Here is a 23350-nt window from a genome sequence, read left to right on the forward strand (position 1 = left end):
TTGGCTCACACAGCTCAGGCAACCTAAGTTCATCTGTTCATTCTGAATGTCTGAACAGACTAACATTAGGTTCACAAATGGGAGGAAAAGTATAGATTGGGATAACTTACTATACTTTCATTAAGACCAGAGACTTGGTAGATAGGAAATGATTGGGTGAATCTGAGCAAAAAATACTGTCAATATGGAAAACGCAAGCCAAGAAACACAAGAATTTTTCTCAATTGCCTAAGTAATTCAAGCCAAAACAGGTATTGTGCCTGAAGCATCTTGGATAATTATAGCCATTCTAGCCTAACCTGTATCACTAACAAAATCCTCCTTAAAAGGGCATGAAATATAATACTTGTACCCGAAAGCACAATTTCCTCTGAGTCTATTTATCTACAGAAATAATACAAATGTGTGGGACTAGATAGCTCTCCCTTTAATACTTATCTGTGAAGCCAGGAGGCAAATCATTGCCATGGAGATCAATTCTAATTTCCGCCCATTTATCTGCTCTCCTTTCTATCTTACTCAGACAGTGGAATGTGAAGAAAAACTGGACTAAAGCACTCCTGCCCCCAAGATTTTTCCCTTCTGAGGTCTGTGAATGCATATCTCTAAACACTGAACTGTGGCCTAAGAGACAGCTGGTATTTTAGGATAACTGGCACTTAACCTAGAAAAGATACTCAACATATACAACATGGATTTCTCTGTGGTGAGACTGCCTTCCATAATCAACATTAAATTCAATTTTTTGTCGTTAAACTTTCATTGCAACTATGAATTTTTCTCTCACTTATAGCTCATTGATAAACAATTTAAACATAAAACCAGTTCAGTTTCGTGACCACAAAAACACCACACCACAAATTTTTAAAGATAAGGACTGAGTTCCAACCACAGTCAATTGGCTTCTTTGTATACCATGAAAGGGGTTGCCATGTCTAATTAAAGCCCAATCATGGGGTGGTGAGTTGGGGGCGAAGTGGAAATCAAAGGCTTAGACAAATATGGAACAAAGAAATTTCTGAATATCTTAGAACTAACATTCCTGAGGCCTGCTATAATTTTTTTTAAATCATAACTTACACACATAACGGAATAATGATGGGGGGAAGGAAAGGTGAAACATTTGAAACAAATTTTCCCCAAATAATTTTATTTTCTCATGTGATATTTTTCTTAAGGAAAAATTTCTGTGTTATTTACAGACTATAAACTTTTTCCATTTCAAACAAAAAATGTAATTAGGAAACTTTCCTAGGTAATTAGGAAAGGTATGAAGCAAAAAAAAAAACACCACACAAAATCAGTCTTCCCCAAATTATTTCATATTTTCACAATATATTTTCACTGAAGAAAAAACTGTAATGCTTATATAATGAATACTTTTCTATTTCCCCCCCAAAAAAAACCAAATCTCAAAGATTTTAATTAGAAATCTCACGTACAAAAGGTAAAAAGAAAACAAAAATAGTGTTCTTTCCTCAAATAATTTCATTTCTCATGAATTTTTTTCTGTTAGAAAAAATATTTGTAATACTCAAACACTAGAATTTTTCACTTAACCAAATCACCAATTTAATTAGAAAGTACCATGAAATTAAATATTAATTGCCTGTCTCTTAGTACGACAAGTGCCTAACTCTCACAAAAAAAGGTTAAATACACATGTATATACACCAACTTTCCATTTAAAGTGGGATTAAGCCAAACATGAGAATTATCCCAGTTCTACAGGCTTACATCAAAACTGGAAAATAAATTATCTGTCTTATATGACCTGGTGTTCTTTTACACTGCAGATACTCACTGCTACTAGACCACAGTTGTACTTAATATGTGAAAAGACCACTGACACCATTTTCAGGATTCTTTAATTCAACCATTTTGAGGCATGAGGTGAAATAAAAATAGAGAACTGAGAAAGAAAAGCAAATGTCTTGAGTTTCAAGAGAACTCAAGACAGTTCTCTTGAATGAAGTTAGTTAAGTTACCTGTTCAAAGTGAACCAGACAAATACAAAGCAATCAGTAATGCCCAGTGTGCAAAAATCAATGATTTCAATATTTCACAGGTGTTTTTTTCCGAGTAAGTAACAATTTTAGGATTATTTAAAGAAATATGTTAATACCTGAACTTCCGAATCAAAAGAAAAGAGGTTCTGTCTTCCGTCTCCTCTACTGAGCTTGTTTAGCTGTTCAGTTTCTCTTCCATACTAAACATTTAAAAATATATATTTATATATGCTCATACACACCAAACATTACTTTACTTCCTTCAAACCAGTATTAAATTATCATTTAAACATATAGTTTATGTGAAACTAGCAATCTGACACAGCTTCAAAAATATACCACTCTCCATTTCCATGTTCTTAAGATGGCAAAAAGTCAATGTCACTGTGACCCACGAGCTATGGATCAGGTTCTTAGACTCTCTGTGTTCCTCTCATAACACCAAGAATGTTGTTCACCCCATACATAGTAGTACAAAACAGGAATCCAAGAGACTCTGGATGTAAAAGAGAAATAAATAAAAGAGGAAACACTATCTTTTACATATCCATGGTGTTAGCCATAGGATATTATACACAATTCTGATTCTGTCACTTTAGGAAAAACATAATGGGCTGTACAATCTGGAATGACAAAGAGTCAGAGGGGATACATTAAAATCTATAAAATTATAGAAAGCCTAGATCAGGGGATCATGAATATATTCCTAAATTTTGGAAAATAGCTTTGAAGCTTAAGAGAAAGATAATTTTAAAACAGAAAATAGTAACTTCTAAATCTGTGTAACTTAGTAGTCCAGGTAGAGGAATAAAGTAAAAATAAGTAGGTTTGACAAGTATTTAAATAAATGAATGGGTTATTAAACCTGCTAATCTATTATAGTACAGAGACCACAGAGATAAGTGTGATAATCACCTTTACACTTTCTAAATTGGCTCACCTCAAACTCTAAAGAGCAGAGTAATTAACACCAATGATATTCGTTCACCAAAATCTTTATGTAATTAAATTATTCATATACGTCATATACATACGTATTTACATACAGAGAGAACATATGATTTGCATAGGAAATTAACATATACAAATCATTAGATTGAAAATCATGTTCAATCTATACCAACAGCCTCTTGAAAGAAGAACATGTATTTTTATGAATGACATACAATACAGTTGATCCTCCATATCTGCAGGTTCTGCATTCGTGGATTCAATCAACCAAAAATCAAAAATACATATTTCTTAAAATGTTACACTTTTGTGGAGGTGTTCCATGTAATTAGCCCTTCAGTGGTTGTGTCTATACTGAACATGCACTGACCTTCTGGTCATTATTCCCTAAACAACACAGTATAACAACTATTTACATAGCATTTACATTGTATTAGGTATTATAAGTAATCTAGAGATGATTTAAAGTATACGGGAGGATGTGCCTAGGTTATATGAAATACTATGCTATCTTATATAAGGAACTAGAGCATCCTCAGATTTTGGTATCCCCGGGGGTCCTAGAACTAATCCTCCTAAGATACTATAATCAAACTGAATAAGTAGTAACGGATAAAATTAATAAAGTCACCAGGATCTAGAAATACCTTCCTACCATCTAGGAAAAAAATAAGATTTTACCAAACTGTTAGTTGACACTTACAAGTCCAACTTTAAGAGTGTAACTTTTCTTTTAAAATCTCTACCTAATTCATTCATTTGCTGTGGTTTTTAACTTAGAAATGACATTGCCAAATGGAATCCAGTATTAAAACATTAATGGGTAACCCTGCATTGTCTCAGCTGAAGGCAAGTTGCCATAGGAAAGAAATACCTTCATCAGTTCCGGATGCATGCTCCTTTCCAAACTGGCCATGATATTCTCAGCTTTTCCTTGGCTGCTAGTTTCATCATCTGCAAATTCATTAAAAGTAAATGTTCCAAACCACACAGACCACTACTAATCACCTAAGAGGAACATCCTAACTATCTCTCCCACCTCATCCTCTCCTACTAGATTTATTGGGAAGAATTTTGATTATGAAAGCATAGGGAAAACTTTAATGGACTTTTGACAATCTGCCATGAATTCCCTATCAGTTTTAGTCTGGTTACATTTCATGTGTCAGAGCCCATGTATTATAGCATCAACTCTTAAAAATAAAATCTATCAACCTCCTTAGTCACTTTTAACGAAGAAGTAGGTCAATGTTCAAGATTAAGAGTCCTATATTCACCCTGCACAACAGACATTCCCATGGATTAAAGACAAAGGCTTTACCTCAATAATGAATCATTTTAAAATTCTGACCTTGTGCTGTTTCTACTGTGTCCTTTTTCTCTTGCACTAAACTGTCAGTATTGATTTGAATAATCTTTTTCAAAGTTATCAACCATTCTTCCATCTCCTGCTCAGTTTCAGCAGCCAGATAATGGCTATACTTATCTAACATCTTGAGTTCAAAAGCATGACGGCGCATTTTGGGGCACTAGAGGGGGAAGAAAAAAAAAGCACATGTTCAGTTAGTTTAGTTGCCTTTTTCTGTCTTTTTTAAATATTAAATTTATTGGGGTGACAATGGTTAGTAAAATTATATAGGTTTGAAGTATACATTTCTATAACACATTATCTATATATTGCATTGTGTGCTCACCACCCAGTCAGTTCTCTTTCTATCACCATATATTTGACTCCCTTTTCCTTCTTCTACCATCCCCTCTACCCCCCTTATCCTCTGGTAACAACTAAACAAAGGAATAAGACAAATGAACAAAGAAACATAAACTCATAGACACAGACAACAGTTTAACTGCTCTTTTATTGTTAGATTTCATTAGTTTATTTTTTTACCTCAGCATACCATATACATATGTCAATAATTTTATTAAAGAGTTGCTTCTTTCAACAAGAAATAGAAACCCAAAGACAATCAATGACCATGTCAAACATATCTTTTATGTTCCCTCAGTACTGAGCAGAGAGATATATACACAAATTTGGCATAAAATACTATTTGTTTACGACCATTTGACATCCTTCACATTTACATAAACCACCACCACAAAAGTAAGCAAATGTTACAATTTCCACTCTCTTTAAAGTTTTCTTTGCATATTTATAGATTTTCAAAATCAGCCATTAAAAACAAGTTTCAATGTGACCTAAAATAAATCTGGTATTTGCTTTATATCATACCATAAAACGCAGTTTCGATACCTAATTCACTTTACCACACATAATACGCATCATGGTAGCTTAAAAGAAGACTGTAGTTGTTTTACATTCCATGTGGTTCTCAGCAAAAAAAAAGAACATGGAAATGGCCTATGCTGAATACTAGCACACAAGGCAAATAAAACCCTCCTCCTTTCTTCAAAGATGACGACACAATCTTTTATATTACCACCTTCTCTGTCATGACAAAAGACATGACACTCTCCCTCTCCCAAATACCTCAGCATTAATTTTAAGAAATGTTTAGGAATCAATCATTTTCACTGTACAATCATTATTCAAGAAGGAACCAAGAAATTTCCTCCTGATTTTCAATGTGTAGGAAAACAAATGACAACATTAAACTGCTGTTGCAAATCATAAAGATTTATATATTTGAAAATATTTGAGAGGAAGGATCATAAACAGATGAGGAAAGCAGACCCTGGGAATACTATAAAGAAAGGTCAATCCAGACTAGAGCTAACTGAGAAAATCTGGTACTTGAGTATATTCTCTTTCTTCCAATAAGGTAAGAAAGCAAAGACATCTGGCAGTCACATAGATTTTCATATTCTTCCAAGTGTTTTTTCATTTGATACTCATGATAATCTTGTTTGATCAGGGAAATAGACATTATTAATCCCACTTTACAGTTTTGAAAATTAAGATTCAGGTGTTGAAACCCCAGTGTTCCCTCTTGTCGACCATGGCTCTGTAGTAATGGCTCCTATTCCCTTGGTCAATCAGCTTCCTATTTAGTAGATCATCTCTCTGCCCCATTTCCCACCCCATGTTTGTCCATGTTCCCTCAGTAATTCAAATCAGCAAACATTTGTTAAGCCACTATTGTGTGCAGAACACTGCTCATTATTATAGAGGACACAGACATAAGTAATCCAAAAATGAATGTGCAGAATTACCCACAAATTAGAGTATGATTCACAAATTAGAGTATGATAGAAGAAAAAGCAAAGTAGTCACACAAGGGAGAGGGAGCTTAATTTCATTTAGTAAAATTAAGGGAATAAGGCTGAGGAATAAAATATAAAACATTTCATGGTAGAAGTGCTATTAGAACCAAGTCTTAAAAGATAAGGTTTATATAGGAACAGAAGGTGAAAGTATATGTCAAGCAGAGAAACAAATGTAAGAAAAGCACATACGTGTGAAACTCTGTGGAGGGCTTAACCTGGTATGACTAGAGCACAGCATGTGTAAGGAGATGCAGGCAGGATGAGGTTAGAAAGCTGGGTAAGACCCAATCACTGTGGGCCTACTATGCCATGATAAGAGCTTCAGATCTCACTCTGCAAGTCGTAAATCAAGAGCCAAAAGGTTTTGAGTAGACAAGTGAAAGACCCCATCTATGTCTTAGGAAGATGGAGTAGGGCAAGAGAAATCATAAAGCAGGAAGGCAAGACTCTAGGCCAGAGAGGAGAAAAGGGAAAACCAGAGGAAGGGCTGTGAGAGGAAAAATGGTAAGAGATTTAAGAGGGCTTTGGGAGTCAGACTCCAAAGGACTGGGTAAACACTTGAATACTGGCACAGAGCAAGAGCAACTACATAGGATTCTGAGGTGTCTAGTATGAATATTTTGGTGGATAAGATGCTGTTAACCAAGAGAGAAAAGGGCTGAGGTTCTGAAGAGTTGATCAATAACCCTCCTCAAGAAAGAAAGATTACCTCTATAGCCCTACCTGAACAACGTCAATGCAGGCGTCCAAGTAGATGCAACCTTTAGATTCTTTCGAATTTTTCTCATCTTTATAGGAATTGAGAATATATGAACCATCAGGAAGCTGAGTTAAGTAAAAATACCGTCTCTTGAATACCTATAGGGTGAAAAACCAGCAATGAATGACAACTTTGTTACATATACATTTCATTTGAACAGCTTCTTTGAACTAAAAACCTTGAAAACCTAGCCACAGGCATTATATCCGGACAATCTTCAGACAACTCTGAAAGTCATTAGGAATTATAATTATCTTCATTTTTTTAGTGGAAAATTTGAAGTCAAGTGATTCACTCTCAATTAGTCAAATATCTAGAGAAGAAGTTTTAACACTTTAAACTTTATAAAATATTTTTGTATTTGAATCCAACTATCCATTTCACTATAGCATCTTTTCCAATTTAATTGCAAACCATGACTAAACTCCTATAATTTCCATCACATCATCACAAATCCATGTATAAACACACACACACACACGCACACACACACCTCTATCATATATTTACATCTGACCCACACATCTTACTGCAGTCATCTATGCTGTTCCAGTGTCCCCACTTCTGAAACCCCAGCTTACAGCACACTCACAGGGAAACACTGAGCCATTAGGTATCTACAAGTTATTGTTGAGTGCCCTGAATGCTGAGATTTGAGACAATAGGCCCAATGGCATTCTGCCACTCGTTTGAAATTAGGGATTCACAACAGTTAAGGAGGAGCCTGTTACTACAACTCACAGCACAACCCACAGGAATGGGGAAAAGGAGGAAGACAGCCTGATTCATTCATGCTGCCCCTCTAGTCTCCCCTAAAAAGAATCTTGGACCTGATAAAGAAGGTGAGAAAAGGAGATTCAGAGCTCTCTGATGAAATGATGCTTCTTTCAATAAGCCGCCAACTGCAAGCTGTGTCAAGCCAAGCATTTGTTATAGTAAAATTCTCCAGGATGCTGTATATAAAATCATTTCAGGCAATGGGAAGATAGACTAGGAAGTAGACTGTTGGTGATTATTGATGAAATAAATGCATTCCAATGCATCTTGTCTTACTGTCAGACATTCACTTTAAGATTTAAGCTTGTCATTTTCAATCACACATCCAATGATCCAGTATGATGTCTGACTATTTTAAAAACTTTAATTATGGAAGGATTACCATTTAGCAAGATCATTCTTAAAAACTACTTCATACCTGGCAAAGTACATGAAATATCAACAATTTATTTTTCTACAGCATGAGTAAGCAAAATATAGAAACCTGTTAAGGGGCATTTCTTTACAAAAAAAAACAGTAGAAAGAAATAATATGCTTGCAGTTATTTTTGACTTGTTTAAATATTGTTGATTTTGCAATTAATGACAAAAATATACCAATGTGAGGAACACCCTAACAGGTTAGACTGGTAAATGCTACAGCTTCTATTTCAGGGAGTGGCCATATGGGCTATATGGTATCAACAGAAAGAAGTCCAAGCAGAAAATATCACTTTGTTTTTCATTGCCAATCATGAAAATGTTACTGCATTAGGATATAAAGGGAGGGAGGGAGGGAAAAAAGGAGGGAGGAAGGGAGAGAAGGAGGGAAGAAGGGAGAGAGTGAAGGAAAGTCATATAGTCTCGTATTTGACTTACTTACGTTCAAGTTTATTGGAGCTATAATTGAAGAAATCTAGATTCATACACAAAGAAATGTTAACCATAATGGTGAGTGAGTGAGTGAATGTGTGTGTGTGTGTGCGAGTGTGTGTGTAAACACACACACGTGTATGTATGTTTGCTTATTTTCATGACAATGGTTCACATGTTATTAAAATGATGCAAACAGAAGACCTAAAATTACATACTGAACCTAATTAAAAATGAACAAAACATCACTTTTTAAAAAGTTATTATAATAATTATGTATGAAAAAAATTAAAATGTTTTCCAGGCAAAAATTAATATGAAAAAATTACAACCAGATTAGAATCTGAACTGTGACCAAATCTAAAACTTAAAGTCTATAGATTCAGTGGTACAGTCTGTAAAATCACTTGTACAGTCCATAGCCTGCAACAAAGAGAGGAGCAGAGGAAGGGAAAATACAGAGCAAACATTTGTGGCACAGAGTCAAATTACAGTCTGTGAAATTTTTTTCATGTACAGCTGCCTCACCAAGCAAAGATGTTTGTGGCAGCTGCCACTTCCAATATTAGCCAAGCATATCATTACAAAAGAGATGGAAAGGGATCTGAAATTACAGTAAATCATTTCCTATAACATTGTAATTATGTCTAAATGTGACACTGAGGTAGGTAGCTCATGAATCTTGGGAGAGAGGAGATGCTTGAAAGTCATATGATCTTAACTCAATTCCAGCACTCCTGCTCACCAGCAGTGAAATTGTCCTCAAGACTGTGCTTCTCTCAGTTTCCTCAGTCGTAAAATGATGGGACCAGACCAGGTGATCTACAAATAATTTTACTGAAACTGAATGAAGAAGACAGCAGCCTTCCTAGGCTGGAGGCTACCCTCCCCAAGCGATTTCCTACAGGCTAGAAGCACACAGTTTGTACTGTAAGGAAACTGTTGGTGTTTTTCCCTCTTAAGTCATTTCTATAGAAATCAGACTCTGCCCAAAAAAGAGATCTCTAAGATCTCTTCTCATGATGTATGTTAGGTTTCAACTTCTGGGGACCTTTTAAGGTGCTTTTCAAAGAAAGGAGTAACCTAAAACTCTCATATGGAACCAAAATGAAAATCAGAAACATGACTTCCTTGACATTTTTAAAGGGATGTGGTTACTTTGGGTACAGACCTACATGGTTTTTTCCATTTCAAAAAGAAGATTGCTGTTAAAATAATGACTATATAGAACAGTGGTAACTGTATCATACCTTTCATCTGAAGGCCTCAAGGCCTTTGTAACCAATTACTAATTCTTTTAATGTCAATTGGGAATCAGGACCATAATCCACATTTTACCTAACAGCAAACTGAGAGACCAAGAGCTCACTCAAGTTCCCACAGGCAAGTCAATGGTGGAACTGGAATCAGAATCATGTGACAGAGACACAGAGCATCCTGCCCACACCCTCAAATGTCCTCCCATCAAAGTTAAAATAAGACCCGAAATCCTCACCATAGCCTAGGATGATGTACATGATCTGGCCTCGAATTAGCTCTTAGACTTGAATTATGCTGCTTCAGCTACACTGGCTTACCAGGTATTCCTCAAACACCCCAGCAAGTTCCTTCAGGCCTTTGCATCTTCTATTCCCTCAGCCTGGAATCCTCTTCCCCATCTATCCACATTCTTCACTCTCTTCTTTCAGGTCTTTGCTTGAATCTTACCGCCTCTGAGTGGCCTTCTAGGACCACCTACCCTCATCGTAGCACCCTATTTTTTTTTCTAGAATGATCACTATCCAAATAAATTTTATTAATTTATCTATGTGCTGTCTGTCTCTTTTAGACCAGTATCTATAACATATGACAGGCTGGAGTCAAACGTTTGCAAAATAAATGATGAATGAATGAATAATCCACTCTCCAGTGCAGATTCTCTAGCAGTTTCATCCAATAGAATGGTGTTTAATTGTAATGCCCATATTCTTCCTCCTCCTCCTTCTCTTCTCCTTTATTATTTTTCCTAGATGGTGAACCCAGCTGAAAATTCCCCACCTTACTCAATGAGAAGCATGAATCTTGATGAGGGGCCCACTCAGACCACCCAGGAGAATTAAACAGAGAGGAAGCCAGAGATCATTCTGAAGGCCCTGAGCTGCCTGGATGACAACTTTTTGAACATTTACCACATGACCCTTTCTGGAGCAGAAACAAAGGCCTTCTGTCACTCAGATGAATCAAAGATGGAAGGTGGAAGTTTAAGCACTTAGTATCCTCAAATTAGAAAGCCTTTTATTATTTTATACAACAAATCTCAAGAGTGTTTCCCTATGTGTGTTACCTAAAGGTTAATTGTGTTCAGCTCAAAATTAATGAATCAGGAGCCCTGAGAAAGGATGTTGTAAAGGCTTTCAGCAAAGTAGACAGGCAAAGTAGGTGGGCCAAGAGCAATGTAGAAATGGGGCCAGGGAAACTTATTTGACTAATGTCTCAGATAGAATAGAACGAAGAGGCAGCAAGAAAAGGGAGAAAGCAGGAGAGCAAGAGACACACTGGTCTCAGAGATGTTCTGAGCAAAGATGAAAGAAACAATAGAGAAGAAAACCCCACAACTTACCAGAAAACTGAGTTGCGGTTTATTATAGATGAATGTCAGGAACTTCATCCTGCTGACAAACCCCTACCAGTAGCCTGGCAATCTAATATATCACTCACCTCTCTCCACCATATCATTTTACAGTCACACCAAGTTTTAATATATCACATAGGTCTACCCTCTGTAAAACTGGTTTAAAAAAACTGCTTAAGCTTTTCATAAATAATTCTACCATATCTGGGCACTAGAGATTTTTAAACTATTTAGCTAGAGGCAAAGTCTAGTAGGAGGGGTCTATGATCCATCCTTCTCATTACAGACAAATTGTTTTATCAGCTTTATTTTCAGCATATCATGGCCCAGCTCAAATTTTCAGTGACTCTCAATTACCCACATACTAAGGCTCACATGCCTGATCCAGCATTCAAGGCACTCCCACAATCCTACTAATAATATAAAATAATAATTGCTGACATCTGTGGAATGCTTACCCCTTTACACTCTGGCTAAGTGCTTTCCTCATATTATATCGTTTAATTCTCTTAACGACCTTGTGTGGTAATTACTAATATCATCTCCATGTTATAGAGGACAAACTGAGGCACAGGGAGATACCAAGCTCCAGACCAACTCTCATGACTACCCAACTTCTCCTAACACCTGCCCTATACATTATTGCCTGCCACACTCACCTCCTTTCTGAGTCCCTTCCTTTGAGGCCCCACCTCCTTCAAGAAGCCTTCCCAGATCACAGTGATCTGAACTCATATAACACTTGGTCTCTGTACTACCTTTAAACAATTCATTATTTTTATTGTGTCTCACCTTCCCAAATAGGTTATAAGCTCTACATACTATTACACTTCTCTTTATCCTCCGCAATGCTAACACCTTGTACTAGCATTCAATATATATTTGGTGATAAATTCAGTGATTCCTAATAGTATCTGGCACATGAGAAGCCTCTAATAAATGGTTTTAAATAGTCATCAATGAATAAGGGAAAACAAAACATAAAAAAACAAATTCATGAGAAATCCCTTTCCCATAAAATGAGTGTAATCCATTTGTTAGCTGTGAGAGACAGTGTGGTAGACTTGGGAATACAATGCAGTAACACATCAAAGGTAAAAGATTTTTCTCTTCTTTTAGTTCCAAAAAACACAGTGACCTTGGCCTCCCAACAATTATTTTAATAGTATATGTGCTTTTTAGGTAAAATTCTCTTTTGATTTGTTGTTCTCCCACTGCAGAAGAGGGGGTAAAAAAATCCCTTCTGAAACAGTCAAAGAGTAAGTGAGGACTATTAGCCTCTGCATATATAACAAATGACTCTCTTTAGTGAAAGAAAGGAAAGAAAGAGAAAGGGCACTAAAAGTGAGTCATACATCAAACAGTTGAACTTGCAACCCGATAACATACCCGGATGCTTCAATGTTGAATTGCTGAGAATGGGGAGAAGAGAGCTAGACGAATGTGACCAAACTGAGCTAAGAAGATGCATAAAGGTGGGTGTCCCAACGGTTGGCCAACAATCTGCAACAGATTTTTTTTATAATGAAAAACCACCCTTGAGAGTAGATTCTTCCTTATTCCATGTATCAATAAATCCCTTAGGAAAAACAGTTCTAAATACTAGGGGAAGGTCATGTCCAGTATCAAAGCTATCTAGTCCACATCAAATTCCTTCACTGATATGGAAAGAAGTTGGGAAAAAAGAGATGTTTCTAGCAGCTTCTTGAGAAATAGAGAATGTGAATGAATAAGTTTCTGTGAGGACTAGAGTTTTTGTCAAAGGGGATCATTGATTTCTAATGATATCTTAAATTTCTCTCCAAAAATTTTCTAGGAATTGAAGAGTGGCAATGGGTTGTGTTCTCATTAACTAGAAAGTACAAATCGAGGAAATTAATCACCTATGACAAAGCTCGTCTTGTTTTAACATGAACGCCAAGAACAAAGCAAATTATAAGCTTTGAGTGAAGTGGTCACTGCACCCAGACAACCAACAGGGCTTCTGCAAGAGGTACATGATACTACTAGCATCCTCCTCAGTGAAAGGACCTGCTCAGACAGTGAGACTGTGACTTGTGGAGTGATACACATCATTAGCCGCTGTCCTCAGTTGTCAGCCAATTAACAGGGATGCTCAGCAAGCACTTCTGGGGAAATAATAACAACTGCAGAAAGTGGTGAAGACTCTACCCTAACAACAGATTAGAGCTGGGGGGAAGGTATATACTGGGGAAAATGCAAATTTATTCCCTAACTATTGGGTTGTATAATCTTCCAATATGAAGAACTCAGCTTAGTTCTTTCACCAGTCTGTTTTTTCCTAGAGCACATCATCACTGACTTTTCTTGAAAGCTTTCTGGCAGCTAGCTAGGGAGGTTTCACTTTCTAAAGCAGCCCATATATGAATTACTTTGGCTACATTATTCACATCCCATTACAGTTCACATGGCTGCTTTCTCAAAAGATCTTATAAAGTAGGAGTCTTCTGATTCCCTTTTATCTATTGAATTTTGCTGAATCTCTTCTAACCCTCCTTCCTTCATTCTTTTCTCCCTACCTTCTCTCATAATTTTATTTTTCCCCTTCCTTGCTATTACATTCCCTTATTTCTGACAGTCAAAATGTCCAGGGAAAGAACTTGGACTTGTTTGTAAAACGCAGTTTAAACTGGTTATGCATCATTTCAAACTTGCCAAAGGTCTGATTCTACATAATTTTAAAAATCCAGAAATTTTTAGTGAATATAGAACTTTAAATCTGCACCTCACTCTAAAAAGCACCAAGCTGCACTACTTTAATCCCTGTCAGCCCCAGAGAGATGTACAGGCCAACGTCAAGCCATAGCACATCAAGGAGGCAGAGATAAAACAGGAGGGAAGATAGCTCCTGCAGGCTGTTATTTGCCAATGAGTCATGACGAACACCCAAATCCTTCAGCTGTAGCTTCCTGGTTAGTCTGCTGTGAGTTCGCAGGGCTATTAAAGCTTGAACTTCTGATAGAAAAGGTTGTCTACTCTGAACTCTGTGAACTCTAGCACTGTGGTGCCCATTGCTAAGGCTACCAAAGCGCCTCACCAGTTTGGGCTGAAGGTCTTAGCAGGCAGAGGACTCCAGATGCAAGGGTAAAACTGCCACCAGTATCAGGAAAATGACTCAGGTAATGGCATACCTGAATCATCTTCCCATTTGCTTGTGAGACTCATTAATATTATTCACTTCAAAGACAACATAGTTCCTTTCAGAATGTCTCATAAACTCTGTCAGCCCTTTGCTTCAGTGCTTTTGCCTGTCCTTTTCCCACCTCTCCAAGAGGTAGGTCAGCCACTCACCCCACCTTTACGTTTAGCCTCTCTCCTAGGCCTGAGCCAATCCCAGCCAGAGGAGGAGGAGGGTATATGACCCACCACCCTGTAATAGGACACCTAAGGGTACAAGCCAGAGTCCCACAATGTACCTTAGTTCATAGGCCTGGACTTCTGCTTTGGCCCTCACTCCAAATTCCAGCCAGGCGACTACAAAACTGCTACCCACACCCAATCCTCTCCCTGTCTGCTCCACACACTCACATGCCCTCTATTTATATACAGAAAGAGTACAGTAAATACTGCAAGTTTCAACTAAGCTCGACAATGCTGAACTAGATTTAGAAAAAAAGAATTGTGTTTTTTTTCTCCCTCCTTCTTTCGCCTCCCCCCACCAACTCTGGTTCAAGCCATTGTTTCTCAGTCTAATTGTGTAGGACACCGCTCACTGGTATTATGAGCCTTGCGCTCCCCCCCCACCCCGAGGCAGTCGGTTGCGGGTCATCAGTTGGCTGCTCACAGCAGCTCACGGCAGCTCTCCTGGCCACTCACGCTGGCCACCAGCCGCTCCTGACAGCATACAGCAGCCCACGCTGACCTCCAGCTGCTCACGGCAGCCCAGCTCCAGGGAGAGCCGTTGTTCACAATCTTAGCTGTAGATGGCACAGCTCACTGGCCCATGTGGGAATCAAACGGGTGACCTTGACTTTGGGAGCATGTCGCTCCAACCACCTGAGCCAACTCACCGGCCCAAGATTTGTGTTTTAACTATTATTTTTAGTAAATTTATTGGGGTGATATTGGTTAGTAAAATTAGAGGTTTCAAGTGTAAATTTCTATAATATATCATCTATATATTAAACGCAATTCTTACAAGAAAAAAATATATTGGCAAAATCCCTCAGACACCTTAAAGAAATCTGGCTGAACTTTCCTCTTATGCCCCTTCTAGCTGTGATAAATACTACTGAAATACAATACTACTGCTATGGCTTAGGAGGTGAAACCAGAAGATATAGGTTATATATTCAGCTCCCAGAAATCCACAATGGAGACCCATAATCCATAATGGAGAATAGCTGGGATAAGTGAAACCCATAACCAGAGATAATCCCTAAGTCTCATTATAGCCTTCATATCTCAAATTATTCTCTATTCACTTTTTTAAAGAAGTATGTAGCACACATGAACAATTTGGTTTAGCCTTCCTTTCCTTCTGCTGCCTACTGTTTGGTAGATGTTTTAAAAAGCAATAAGAGTTTTTTCTGGTATGTGAATTACATCTCACTAAAAACATTAAGTGGCCAAAATATGAACAGCTTACGATAAAAAGAGGAAAAGCAAAGAGTCTAGCTCAGCAGCAGCAGAGCAACAATTAGCTGAAGAAAAGCAGCAGCTGTGCCCTTCAGCCAGACCACGTGATCACCAGGGTGCTTCAGACCCACCACCCCCTTCATGCACAGCTCCTCGCTGGCCCCTATAGGTGGTGGAGTTTGCAACCTCAGGATAGCTAATACACAAGCTGAACAATCAACCTTTAACTAACTGAATTAGTTTTCTACTGCCATTGTAACAAATTACCACAAACTGGCTTAAAACAACACAAATATATTACCTCACAGTTCTGTTGGTTAGAAGTCTGACCTGGGTCTCACTGGGCTAAAATCAACATTGTAGCAGAGCTGTTGTAATGCAGGGTGTCATGCGGGGTCTCTGGTCCCACTCCCCACATAAGAACTCAGGACATGGTGAGGCCAAAAAGGAACACCCATGGAGCCATGGATAGGTGAGTCATACCACTATAGTCTCGCTGGCGGCTGGGTTGGAGACACAGGAAGCAGGAGCCACACGATCCACAACCTGCCGTCCGCTTTTCTGTCAACCAACCAACCCCTTGCTAACTGCTGTGCTAACTGCAATCTGCGCTTGCCAGCCACCATCTTCTTGCTAGCCCCCATTTGCTGCTAGCGTAGCCATAGCAGTTATATTAGTGGCCAATGGCTCACTGGTTACAGCTGACGGCCAACTAGCCACAGCTGATGGCCATCCAATCACAGTTGATGGCCATTTACTACTTGAGCCAGCACCCTTTAGCGTGAGGCTGAGAGCTGCACTCCTGGGTCTGTCCCCACACTCCACCCCTACAGGGTCTTGCCTCACAATCTACGCGACAAGCGTCTTCCACAAGGGGCCCTGTGCAAGGAGCCTGGAGGTGAATGCAATATCCTGGACAAAGCCAGGGTCTCTGGACACAGCCAGGGTTTCTCAGGGTACCACCAGTCCTTCTGGGCACAGCCAGACTTCCTGGGCACAGCCAGAGCCTCTCACATATTCTCGACAGCAGCTGGTCAAGACACAAAAGCAAACATCTGCCATTCCACTACATGGTGATGCGTTCCCAAGCAAACAGCCAAGCAGTCCATTAAATTAGGGATGGAGCCCATTCCCCATAGTCCACAGTCATTCGCCAGGGCTGTGAGCCTCACAATCTGTGCCCCCTCCGCAGGGCGAGGGCTCCAAGTCCTCCTCAACCTGGGGGTCAGGGCCTCAGGAAGCACTTCCCAGCCCACAGGGCAGCAATAACCTTTGCTTTCTTCGACCTATGCTGGTCAGAGAACCGTCCACGTCTTTCCACCCCTTCACGGGGGTCCAGCTCTCCAGTAGCTGCTCCTCCTGGTCTTGTAAGAGTAGGTTAGCATAAAAAAGGAAGCCATTTTCTGAACGACCTTAACAGGGTGTGGACCAGATGTCCTGTTTGAAAAGAGCTTATCTTGTTAACTGCCAACTGGGTGGGGTACAAGCTAGCTTATCTTGTCAAACCCCCAGAATGTGGTACAAGCCCATGATATGTATACTCTTTGAAGCTATGGAAAATTACTGGATGCTTTAAAAATGCTATATAAACCCTTGGCTTTGAGTGCTTGGGGTCCTTGTTGAAACCCGCTGTGTCGGGCAGATACTCGGACCCCAGCTAGCTGGAAATAAACCTCGCTGCGTGACTTGCATTATCACGTGTATCCTCTGTCCAATTGAGGGGTGGTCGATTCTAGACCTTAACATTTGCGGGCTCGTCCGGGATCCCAAGGGAACAGACGACTCCCGATACCGAGGTTTACATAGGAACCGCAGTAGGAGGTTTGGCCACCTCCAAGAGGAGAGGACTGAAACAGGTCCTCGACCAGAGACTGAAACAGGTCTCTGCCCGGTCCCAATTAGGGGAGGCCTCGACCGGAGAGACTGAAACAGGTCTCTGACCGGTCCCAATTGAGAATTCTCATGGGAAGGAAGGAGAGGATTACAACCCTGGAGGCCCCATTACTGGAAGTCGTGGGAGACGTCCCCGACGAGAAGGTGGCCCAGCGACGTCCGCAGTGGACGCCGTTTGGTCGGGCCCTGGGTAAGGATCCCGAGTGTGGTGTGACTGGTGTGATTGAAACGGCACCTGTGAATGTGGTGTGGTTGACTGGCGAGTGGGTGTTGAAAAGTCCTGTGCGAAGTTGTGTATTTGCTGGCATTGTGTCTTTCGTCTTTTCTTGGTTTCTCTTTGTGATAATTATGGGACAGGCTCAGGTAACACCTAAGACCCTGCTCCTGAAGCACTTTCCTGAAATCCGCTCGAAGGCTCGTAATTATGGTGTGGAAGTGAAGAAAGGAGCGTGAGCAGATCCTCACTGAGGCCAGAAAGAATGTCCCTGGTGACAACGGGCGGCCAACAACCTTGCCGAACCTGATCGACGAGCACTTTCCCTTGAATAGACTGGATTGGGACTTTGGGAACACAGAAGGTAGGGAGCGTCTCCGAGTCTACCGCCAGAGTCTTATGGCAGGTCTCCGAGTGGTGGCACGCCGCCCCACCAATTTGCCTAAAGTAAAAGCTGTGATGCAAGGGGAAAATGAAAGCCCGGCCGTGTTTTTAGAACGCCTCTATGATGCTTATAGACAGTACACCCCGTTGGACGCCCTAGCAGAGGAGAATCAGTCAGCCGTAATTATGTCCTTTATAAACCAGGCTGCGCCAGATATTAGGACAAAGTTGTATAAGCAGGAGGGACTGGGAGAGATGACCATTCGGGATTTAATGAAAGTAGTGAAGAGAGTCTTCAACACTCGAGAGACTCCCGAAGAAAGAGAGGAAAGACAGAGTGCATCAGAGTAGGGAAAACAGGAGGCAGCAGAAGGAGATGGCCAAGATCTTGCTGGCAGGCGTGCAGGGCACAGCCAGGGCGGGACCAAGTCCAGCCGGACCAGCCCGACCTCGGAGACCGCGGCCCAGACTAGATAGGGGACAGTGTGCAAACTGCAAAGAATATGGACATTGGAAGAGGGAGTGCCCCAAGCGCCAGGGCCAGACCAGGCAGGAGGCTCGGGTTCTGCTGGCAGGAATGGACAGTGACTAGGAGGGACAGGACTCGCATCCCCTCCCTGAGTCTTGGGTAACTGTGTATGTGGAGGGGAAGCCAGTAGGATTCATGGTGGACACAGGAGCCCAGTACTCAGTTTTGAATAAGTCTACGGAGCCCTTATCTCAGAAAACCACTCTGGTGCAGGGAGCGACTGGGTCCAAGGCTTATCGGTGGACCAGTAGGCGCCAGGTGGACTTAGGACACCACCAAGTAACCCACTCCTTCCTGGTTATCCCTGGATGCCCTGCCCCTTTGTTGGGGCGCGATCTCCTGACTAAGATCAGGGCCCAGATCCACTTTGAGCCGGATGGCATCAAGGTAATGGATGGCCAGGGACAGCCCCTCCATGTTTTAACCCTGTCTCTTGCAGATGAACATCGCCTGTTCACCCTGCAGGAAAACTCCTACAACCCTCCCTCTACAGAGTGGCCTCGTGACATGGTTTATTGGCTTAGAACATACCCTCAAGCGTGGGCGGAGATAGCGGGTGTGGGTTGGGCGGCCCGCCGAGCACCGGTGGTGGTCGAACTCAAAGCCTCGGCCCAGCCTATCCGGGTCCGCCAGTACCCCATGTCCACCGAGGTGCGGAAAGGGATTGCCCCACACATCAACCACCTACTAGAAGCTGGGATACTGAAACCCTGCCACTCTGCCTGGAACACCCCACTTCTCCCCGTTAAAAAACCAGGGGGAAAGATTATAGGCCAGTCCAGGACTTGAGGGAAGTGAATAAGAGGGTCGAAGACATCCACCCCACGGTCCCCAACCCTTATACCTTGTTAAGTCGCTTGCCCCCTTCACACGTTTGGTATATCACCCTAGACCTAAAGGATGCATTTTTTAGCATAGCCCTAGCACCCAGCAGCCAACACATTTTGCCTTCGAATGACATGATGGCAGTACGGGAACCCCCAGGCAGTTGACCTGGACTAGACTACCACAAGGCTTCAAAAACTCTCCTACTCTGTTTAATGAAGCCCTGAATCAGGATTTGGACTCGTTTTGCCGGAGCCATGATTCAGTTACGCTCCTGCAGTATGTAGACGATTTGCTTCTGGCGGCCCCCTCTGAAGCCGAATGCCGACGGGCCACTGGAGACCTCCTCCAGGAGCTGGGGCGGTTGGGCTATCGGGCCAGTGCAAAGAAGGCTCAAATATGCAGATAAACTCACCTTCGGGCAACATCTGAAGGTGGTGACCCCCCATGCGATCGAGGGGGTCCTGAAGTATCCCCCTGGTAGGTGGATGGCCAATGCCCACCTTACCCATTACCAAGGACTCCTGCTAGATGCACCCCGGATCATCTTCGCCAAACCTACCGCTGTGAATCCAGCCACCCTGCTGCTGACCCCGGATCTGGAAGCCCCCCTGCATGATTGCCAGAAGATCATAGCAGAAGTCACCCAGGTGCGCCCCAACCTCCAGGACGCTGCCCTTCCTAACAGTGAGTTGGTATGGTCTGATGGAAGCAGCTTCATTATGGACGGGGTGCGGAGGGCGGGCGCGGCAGTAGTAGACCAAGGCGGGAACATCATTTGGAGCGCCTCGCTTCCCCCGGGGACCTCCTCCCACAAGGCCGAACTGATCGCGCTGGCGGAGGCGCTAGAACGGGCGAGGGGAGACGAGTGACTGTCTATACCGATAGCCGCTACGCTTTTGGCACTGTCCATGTGCACGGCGCTATCTACCGGGAGAGAGGCTTTGTTACAGCGGAAGGAAAGGTTCTGCGCAATCTCCCAGAGGTACAGAGACTGCTGGCGGCTGTGCAAAAGCCCCAGACAGTTGCAATTGTCCACGTCCCTGGGCACCAGTCTGCCTGGACCCCGGAGACTGAAGGAAACCGGCGGGCGGATAAAGCTGGCAAGACAGCAGTAGTAGCTTCATCAGCTTTGGCACTCACCCTGCCTGCACCCGATCTCCCGCGCCTGCCCCCGCGACCTGACTACACTCCGGAAGACCTGCAATGGATTCGGAATCACCAACGCCCAGAGCCTGATCAGCATGGGTGGTGTCGGGATGCAGAGGGAAGATTGATACTGCCGGCAAAACTAGGATTGTTTCTCCTTTCCAACCTGCACCAAGCCACCCACTTAGGAAAAAAGAAGTTGCTGATGATTCTCGAGTCTGCCCGTCTCCAGTTCCCCCGACAAACAGCTCAGATCCAGAAGATCGTGGATCAGTGCGTTGGGTGCCAGGCTATGAAACTCAGTAGGAAGGGACCCCTACATACAGGTACAAGGGTACGGGGGAGAGCGCCGGGACGGAGTTGGGAGGTGGATTTTACTGAGGTAAAGCCTGGGAGGTATGGGAATAAGTACTTGCTAGTAATGGTTGACACATTTTCAGGCTGGGTGGAAGCCTTCCCCACGAAACGGGAGACTGGCCACGTTGTTGCTAAGGCCTTGCTAGAGGAAATTATTCCCAGATACGGGATCCCCGAGGTTTTGGGTTCTGATAACGGCCCAGCTTTCATCAGTAAAGTCCTACAGGGACTGGCCCGAGAGATGGGGACCAATTGGAAGTTACATTGTGAATATAATCCCCAGAGCTCAGGGCAGGTAGAGAGAATGAATCGGACCCTAAAGGAGACTTTGTCTAAATTGGCCATCGAGACTGGCGGGGACAGGGTGACCCTCTTACCCTATGCCATCTTCCGGGTTCGGAACTCACCATATGTACATGGATTGACACCCTTTGAAATTCTGTATGGGGCACCACCACCCATTATTGTTCGTACTCTACCAGATCATGACCCCAATGTGGCCCCAAATTATCTGGCCAGTTTGAGGGCCCTGCAGGAGGTCCAGTATGAGATATGGCCCCTAGTGCGTTCCCTGTATGAGACCAAGGACGCACCGGACCCGGAACATGGCATCGTTCCAGGGGATTGGGTATGGGTGAGGAGACACAGGTCCAGGACCCTGGAGGAAAGGTGGAAAGGTCCTTATATGGTTCTTCTGGTTACTCCCACTGCCTTGAAGGTTGACGGCATCGGGCCTTGGGTCCATCACTTTCACGTGCGCCGAGCCGATCAGCTGGAGCAGACACAAGCTGGGGAGTGGACCGTGCGGCGACACCCTGATAACCCTCTGAAGCTGCAGCTCTCCCAACCTCGGGGAAGCGCCTCACTCAACGATGAAGTGGCTGCTAGCCCTGACTCTGTTCAACATCTGGATAAGGAGCCGCACGGGGACCATAACATTTGGGGGCTCGGAGACCAATGCCCATCGGCCTTATAAACAGACATGGATCCTGACCGGTGGAGAGACTGGTGCAACTCTCAGCGAAACCACCCACGTGGCCCCACTGTCCACGGGGTGGCCAGACCTATACTTCTGCTCCAGAGATATCAACCCTGAATACAGGTCCACGGCACCCAATTTAGCCTGTAGCTATGGATTTTATGCCTGTCCAGAACATTCTAAGGGCCGACATTGTGGGGGGGTCCAATATTCTTTCTGTAAAAAATGGGACTGTGTCACCTCTAATGACGGAGATTAGAAATGGTCGGTATCACGACCTAACTCCCTCAAATTTGCCTTTGTTAACAAGGGGAACTGTATGTCGTGTTAGGAAAAGAGTGCTGCTTTTATGCTGACCATACTAGTATAGTAAAAGAATCCATAACAAAGGTGAGAGAAGGGTTAGCCAAGAGAAAATGGGAGAGGGAAGCTCAGGAGAACTGGTTTGAGGTTTGGTTTAATAGGTCCCCCTGGTTCACCACCCTAGTTTCTACCTTGGTTGGCCCGTTTGTTTTGCTTGTGCTTATTTTAACCTTTGGCCCTTGCATTTTAAACAAGCTTATTAATTTTGTGAAAGATCGTATTAATACCGTCCAGTTCATGGTCCTAAGACAACAGTATGAGAGATTGCCTGCCCCTGAGGGCCTCTATGATCCGCCTGTGCATGAGCAAGATTCCTCATTATAAACAACAAAAGGGGGGAATGTAAGAGTAGGTTAGCATAAGAAAGGAAGCCATTTTCTGAATGACCTTAACAGGGTGTGGACCAGATGTCCTGTTTGAAAAGAGCTTATCTTGTTAACTGCCGACTGGATGGGGTACAAGCTAGCTTATCTTGTCAAACCCCCAGAATGTTGTACAAGCTCATGATATGTATACTCTTTGAAGCTATGGAAAATTACTGGATGCTTTAAAAATGCTATATAAACCCTTGGCTTTGAGTGCTCGGGGTCCTTGTTGAAACCCGCTGTGTCGGGCAGATACTCGGACCCCAGCTAGCTGGAAATAAACCTCGCTGTGTGACTTGCATTATCGCGTGTGTCCTCTGTCCAATTGAGGGGTGGTCGATTCTAGACCTTAAAAGTCTTCCTGAGACTGAGTGTGCATACGCACAGACTGCTCCACCACCCTTTGGAGAGCTTTAGCCAGCACCGTACCCTGCTCGCTGCGCCATTTGTCATGCAAGGTGTCATGTGGGGTCTCTGGTCCCGCTCCCCACATAAGAACTCA

General features: G+C 42.4%; 1 protein-coding gene across 2 annotated transcripts in view; it reads right to left on the minus strand.

Annotated features, from left to right (window-relative positions):
- Positions 1–23350, minus strand: part of DOCK11 (dedicator of cytokinesis 11) — a 267077-nt gene that overhangs the window by 174974 nt on the left and 68753 nt on the right. For both annotated transcript variants that reach the window (XM_081043897.1, XM_081043896.1), the window contains exons 7-10: positions 6915–7049; positions 4312–4489; positions 3835–3914; positions 2126–2209 (exon numbers count right to left, since the gene is read on the minus strand). In XM_081043897.1, coding sequence (XP_080900023.1) covers positions 2126–2209; positions 3835–3914; positions 4312–4489; positions 6915–7049 — 477 coding nt within the window. The remainder of the gene's footprint in view (positions 1–2125; positions 2210–3834; positions 3915–4311; positions 4490–6914; positions 7050–23350) is intronic.

The sequence above is a fragment of the Rhinolophus hipposideros genome (genome assembly GCF_964194185.1).
Source record: "Rhinolophus hipposideros genome assembly, chromosome: X".
NCBI classification, from domain to species: domain Eukaryota; kingdom Metazoa; phylum Chordata; class Mammalia; order Chiroptera; family Rhinolophidae; genus Rhinolophus; species Rhinolophus hipposideros.